The 6,860-nt window shown below is 34.4% G+C and overlaps 1 protein-coding gene across 4 annotated transcripts; it reads right to left on the bottom strand.

The window, feature by feature from the left end:
* Positions 1-689: 689 nt before the first annotated feature.
* On the bottom strand, positions 690-5,998 carry LOC104897222 (D-cysteine desulfhydrase 2, mitochondrial). 4 transcript variants are annotated; one of them, XM_010684053.3, is made up of 8 exons: positions 5,846-5,978; positions 5,450-5,539; positions 4,254-4,568; positions 3,777-3,819; positions 3,313-3,654; positions 1,913-2,042; positions 1,668-1,835; positions 690-1,181 (listed from the first exon to the last, which is right to left on the bottom strand). In XM_010684053.3, exons 2-8 carry the CDS (start codon positions 5,534-5,536, stop codon positions 938-940), a joined length of 1,329 nt encoding a protein of 442 aa, XP_010682355.2. In that variant the 5' UTR covers positions 5,537-5,539; positions 5,846-5,978; the 3' UTR covers positions 690-937. The 4 variants fall into 4 exon arrangements, with proteins under 4 accessions (XP_010682355.2, XP_010682357.2, XP_010682356.2 ...); XM_010684055.3 differs by having other exon boundaries at positions 1,668-1,866; positions 1,962-2,042; XM_010684054.4 differs by having other exon boundaries at positions 5,450-5,581; positions 5,846-5,947.
* Positions 5,999-6,860: the final 862 nt, after the last annotated feature.

The raw sequence follows: 6,860 nt of genomic DNA, 5'->3' as shown, positions 1-6,860 counted from the left end.
CACCCTCAACCACTTCCACCATCTTCAATTACACTCACAAGTCACTGACTTTCTCTCTTTCTCTCCTGAGTTGATTATGACAAGTAAATGTTGTATGAGATCTTTAGGAACAGTAAACGCGTAAGGCAAATTCAAAGACAGTAGTAAGAAGAGTAAGTGAGAAGAGGAACAATTTTGTTCAAAGTAAAGCAACGATGTTTAGTTGTTTATTTATGTTATGATGTCACCCAAAACAATTAGATTGTTTAAATTGGAACACTTTAATATAGCCATACGTCTAACAGTTTTCCGGGCATGGCAATTGGACGTTCCACATTCAATTATCATAGACAGTGTATGAATGTCGGGTAATTCAATCAGACAAAAAAAGGGTCTTGGAAAAATGTTGGTAGAAGTACTCTAACTGGATAGTAGAGTAGCCAGCAATAGCATAGGGCATAGGCTAATATAATTATATAACCCCAGTTGAACCTTTGAATGTGGTCAGGCATTAGTCATTTCCAAGTGTTTTAGTGGTGAAAGACTGAAAGTTTGGCTTCCACCACTCAAAATGACCTCCATCACAAATTTATCTTCCCTGACATCTTCTGTAAAAGAGCTGGGCCACATTCTTTCAGCAAGCCCTTCTTTTCAGTGTGCCATAATTCTGAGCTGTGGTGATCCACCATTAACTACACCAGACAAGGGAATGAACCCATAAATTCATTTAAATAAAAATTAAAAATAAATTCTCAACTTGATCCTGCCAGTCTTCTGACCATTCAAACTTCAAATTTCGTACTACATTTTGCTCAGAAAAACCTGCATATGCAAAGCAAATTTGAATAAAGATCAAACATCTACCGTTCGAATGTGTAAGATGTGTCGTGTCATTCTACGAACATCTAGCAAATTCCTATGTGTTCGTTCCTTTCTTTCACTATTTCGATGAGCAAAATTATTGGGACGGTCCATCTTTCAGCTTGCTGAAGTGAGATTTGTATCTTTGTGCTAGTCCAAACAAGCCAAGAGTGCCCCCTGTATGAAGCATCACCACCTTTGCCCCTTTGTCTAGTTGCTTGTGGCTTAAGTGAACAGCTAGTTCCCATGCTGCCAAGGTGTAAATTGGATCCGCAGGAACCCCTGTTTGGTTAGCTATTTGTTGACATCCCGTGATTTCTCCATCCAATATATTACCAAATCTACAAACAAGAAAACAAAGTCAGAGTTGCAAGAATGTTGCGATTGCTTATAGACAATGAGCATAGCACTAATAGATGATGAAGGTTGGGACGCAGACCACAAGATACTCCGAGGTTATATGTAGATGTTCCAATTGGACTTTTGCACTATTCTCAACTCTAGTTTGACCATGCTTCACTTACTAATACATAAGGACAAATGTTATTATGTAGAAATGTTATTAGATTTGTCTCAATGTATGTTCTCAAAATATCAACTTTTTATAACTTTAACTAATACAAAAGTTATACTTCGTGTTTTGCAGTTTTAGAACATGTAAAAGTTAAAGCAGAACAAATGAAGAGACTTGTCTCGGAAAAAAAAAAGGGTGTATATGCTATGAATAATCTAAAAAGTAATTTCAAATTCATGATGAGAGCAAGAATGATTTGAAAATGATGCAAATTTGGGGCAATTATTCGAGAAGACAGTGCTTGTCAACTCACTTTCTTGGAGTTTCACGATTCACCCACTGAACAAGGTCATTCTTCAAGGTGTAATTGCTAAGTGCAGGTGCTGCATATCTCTTAAAATCTGAAATAAGACGATCCTCCTGACTCTTGTATCCATCAAAAGTATCAGCCAGCATTACAGCATTTACCTTCCAGGGCAACCTGATAGTTATGGAATATAATTCGCTTACTTCTACAAAAACGATAGCAAGATCTTAACTTAGAGGTTGTAAACAAACCCAAGTAATAAGGCTCCGAGGGCAAAACCCGTTGCTGTTGTCCCAGTACCTGCATCAATCACAAAGTTATATGGCCTCCTTTTTCCAAGTATATGGCTCTGCGACAAGTACTTCACCAGGCGAATGACCCCTGCAAGAGAGGAAATCCCATCAGATATGAGCAATCATTAAAACACTATTGTGAAAAAGCTGCAAGAAAGAAAAAACGATATGACCTTTCGTTTTAATCAACAAAAAATGCAGGTTCATGTAAAGGATAACAAAATTCAAGATGACTAATGAAAGAAAACCATTATTCATATAAGTACACACTACAATGGTCCAAGCTTTTCCCATTTTACACAACACACCTACTGACATAAACATCTATAGATGTATATACATGTTCACTAAACAGTTGATCAAGTTTGTCTGGCACCTGTTGTTCAAGAGTTTGTTTGGAATCTTGACACAGTTGAATCGCAGATGCTCAGACATTTAAATCATATATTGGGGCTTACTTCACCCAAATTGAACCTGAGAAGAACAATCTATCTTAAGAAGCATGTCTAAGAACTGTATGAACATACTCTGTGCTTGTGTGGTTTAACATGGCAAGTAATATTTCCTATGAATGTGTTTTTAGCACATATTATCATTTCCTAGAAAGTACAATAAGTTTTTTAGTTGATAAAAAGGAAGAACTAAAACATCCCAAGGGAAGTTCAATTATCTAGGTGGTCTCCATTTTGTGGGTAGTGGAACTACCTAAGTACACTTCCTACATTTTTCCCAGCAAAACAACATGCACATACTTCTAGCTACTTCCTACGTAATTGCCTCTTTCTTTTATGTCAACCAAACAAGTAGGTGTTACATAAGTGGAAAGCTAACTGCTACAGAAAGCCATATAAGATCCTGATATACAACTTAAAAGGAACGTAACTCACAACACATTTAAGTATATAAATGAATAAACCTACAACCTTGTCATACATGTGTGAAATAAGTACTATAATTTAAAATCTTTATAAAGAATTAATTGTAAGCAGTAATTAAATTATACAACAATTGATCGAAACCACGAATTATAGAAAGATTATACTCCTATATTATTAGTGATATTAACTACTTTTCATATTATCTAAAACTCGCTAGATACAACGATTACATATAAAATTATCGAAACATTTTAGGTGGTTAGTATTATCAAGAATTTTTTACACATATACACTATTTGGTTTCCTTTAACAAAAATACACACTTGGCATTTGAAAGAGGTGCCAAGTGTCAGATGTTTAGGAGTATCTATTCGGCTTTGTATATAAATATATTGATAGATAGGATAGCCTGATAAACAAAGGTTTCAATTATGTGAAAACCCTATAATGCTTATTGCTTAACATGATGCTTGTTCTCACCTAACAATGCCACAGCATCCCCAGCACCTTCCTTAACAATTACGACCTTCTTCTCGGCATCCTCCAAACTTCTATTTGCAATTGTTTGCATGCAGTTCATTCCACTATGTGAGTCGGTGAAGCTATTAAGAATGTCAGTGAACCACATTACAGAACCACTGGGACCTGCAATAGCATTTGCATGCCTAAGCAGCATTTCCTCCCTCTTGGCATAAAGTGATCTCGGCACATATATAACATTTCCATACATAGATGATACTAGGTTGTATCCGGTCAAAATCTCTGGCTCTTCCCCTCGAAGAAGCAAATGTGATCTAAGGCCCCTTTCCGCACATGAGACAGCTGTACAGAGTAAATCAGAAAATGAAGCCAATCATTGCATCTCATTCCCCTAGAAAGGATTTAGAAGTTTCTAATCCACTACAGAATCTTAGTATGTGGGAACACCAATGTACATGACCTACCCACAGCAGCTGCATGTGCACTCTGACAACCTCCACAGGTAACCTAGAAAACATGCCGCCAATTGGGTATTACATAGTCACGTAGAGTGAAAATTTGAGATGGCGTCTGTAGCAAGAGCGATGGATTGATGGGCGTTGCAAGAAAAAATTGCCAACAAGGAGAATCGTTAAAAACCTACAGGATGATTGAAGCCCCCAGTCCCCCAATACTAGATTCTACTTTTGTATGATGAAGCTGCTCAGAAGAAACAGAGTATGGGGATTGGCAGAGCACACAATAAAGCCAAATTATATACCCAACTTAGGATAGAAATTCTTATTCCCCTAAAGTTACGACACAACACCAGCATCATAAACAGAATCCACTTCAAGAGTAACAGCAGCAAATGACTTCACACACAACCAAGAATAGTTTTTTTTAACTACAAAGTTACTAGAATGTTGTTGTTTCTACAAAGAGAGAAAGCAGCAACTCACCACATCAGTGCCCCAGCAATCCTCAATGAAAGGAAGTAAAGCATCCAGCTTCCTTGCTTTGTTTCCATTGACAAACGGGTGTAACAGGTCATCTCTTACGATGTAAAACAAAGGATTTTGGCATCTTTCATCCATCATAGCATCACCCAATTTTGGACATGCATCAATTGAGAAGTTCATATTACCAAAAATTCCACTTCTTGCTGATGTTTGCTTCAATGAAATTGTAATCTGCTGAACTTTGGTATCTGGTTTTTCTAATGTCCATCTTCTATTGAGCAATTTTGATATGGATTCCTCAAGACATGGCTTCAGCTGAGAAGCATCCTAAGGTGTTAGAGAATGGATAACATCACATTGCATAGTTAGATTTGCCATCAAACAATGATCAGTATACAAAGACTTCTCAACTTTTTTGGCCACTGATATATATGTAGAGACAAATTAAAGGTTCTTGATGCAATGTATTTCATAAATTATACTTTCTTTTGTTAAAAATTGCGAAATTTCGACTTCTGCACTATTTGCGTACCTCATTTTGACCAAATTTTTTAACTAATAAGTTCCACTTCTTGCTGATAGAATTCCACTACAATATAAAATCACCCTAACCCCCATCATATATATGTTTCAGTCTTTCTTAAATAATAAATTACCTACTATCTTCAATTATATTTATATCTACTTTTCACTCGTTCTTCAACATAGGGTTTGTTCTTTTCACCTTATTTTTCCTTATTGAAAAATTAAGAAAAATTCATAAAAAAAAAAGGAAAGTTCAATAAGAAAAGTTAAGGGAAAATAAGAATTGTTTGAAAAAAAAAAATGAAAAATTCAGAAAGTTCAGAAAAAATAAGAAAAATTCAAAAAAGGTAAGTTAAGCAAAAATAAGGTAGAGAGAATCGACCCTTTCAAATGTCCTAGTCCCCACCTAATACACCATGTGTTGAAAGCAAATGGACAATGTACTATGAGATAAAGGGAGTATTAAGTTCATTTCAATGTATATTTTCATAATATCAAAATTTTCGTAAATTGGCAATATATACTAATACTCAACAAGATAAATTCTGAAGTACTACTTCTATTATCTTTCATCAAATCAAGACTAAATATTATGAATAAGTATTCAGGTTAAATAGCTCAAATGACAGAACAAAAAACATATATAGAGAGAGCTAGCAAAAGAGAGAAACCTGGGAATTAGTAACCAAATTGCGGGAAAAAAAGGCTTCTTTTTTAGCTGAAACAACTGAACTTTTTGGCCAATGATGAAGCTTCATATTCTACAGCAGCCAAAGAACATGTTTTCTCTGATAATTCGATTTCTAGGAGATGCGAAAAAACATTCCAAATAACTCTCTTAAGTTTTAAATATCAGCAACTTATAATATGAAAGAATACAACAAACCCCAGATTTACATTTCAAAAGTTGGATAGTAATTAGTATGTGGGTTAATTAAGCAAAATTGGTCCCATAAACTCTAACAAAATCAATGCAGCATGATAGTGAAAATACAGGAAAATCAAGTGAAATTAATATTTAAAATTTAAAAAAAACCACAAAATTGCAATAATAGTACAAGAATTACCTTTGATGGGATGAAGGGAAAGATAGGAGGATTGACTCTACTTCCACTCTGAGTTTTGGATATCTTTGTGGCAAGCCAGGTTATAAAAGTCGTGAAAAATATGGTTTTTTTTGGGAAATTTCACTTGCTAACTATATACTTTGGGATTTTTCTTTTGGTACCTATTTTTTTTTTTTAATTTTATATGGTACTATTTTACTTTCGACTTATTGTATATCATAACATTTCGTTAAATAAAATATTAGTTTTGGGTTAGATAGACTTAGTCGTTTGCCTCGTTACGTGCTTTGTGCATCGAAAATAATTCAACTAAGATTTGATAGTCATGTTGGCTCTTATGGATCAAAATTGAAGTCGAAATTGGGGAAAAACAACTACAATCTCGTTTACATGTCGGAAAATGCCTACTTGTTTTATTTTACGTAATTGGACTTTAAATTTGATCGTTAAATACAAAATTGACTCCCAAAACCTAAATTATGCAAAATTAGACAGACCTCTAACATGGAAATACCCAAAGTACATATAAACCAAGTTGAATTTCCTGTTCTTTTTTTTAAAAAAAATAAAAATCAAAAAACTACCTTTTATAATTATTTTTTCTCCAAAAAACCATCTTTTGATAAATTCCATAAAACTACCTTTATAGTAAAAATTATTTCAAAACACTACCACTTAGCAATTTTAGTTATATATGATAATTAAAACGAGGTCTGACAATCACGTGATATGCATGTTTATCAAACTCAAAATGGATTGCACTTGGGCTACGACGAGGTCGCGGGTATTGGGAACTGGAGAGGGAGGGTAGTTGGGAGGGGGGGAAAGTTCTAATAATGTGCTCACATGAATAGCATGTGATAGTCAAATCTTATTTTAATGGTCACAGTTAACTAAAATTATTAAGTGGCGGTGTTTTGAAAGGATTTTTGCTATAAGAGGTAGTTTTATGAAATTTATTTTTTAAAATGTAATTTTTGAGAAAAAGTTTGTTATAAAAGATAATTTTTTTTAA

The sequence above is a fragment of the Beta vulgaris genome, chromosome 6 (assembly GCF_026745355.1).
Source record: "Beta vulgaris subsp. vulgaris cultivar EL10 chromosome 6, EL10.2, whole genome shotgun sequence".
Classification (NCBI taxonomy): domain Eukaryota; kingdom Viridiplantae; phylum Streptophyta; class Magnoliopsida; order Caryophyllales; family Amaranthaceae; genus Beta; species Beta vulgaris.
The sequence above is the reverse complement of the archived record's forward strand: the minus strand, read 5'-3'. Positions and strand labels throughout refer to the sequence as shown.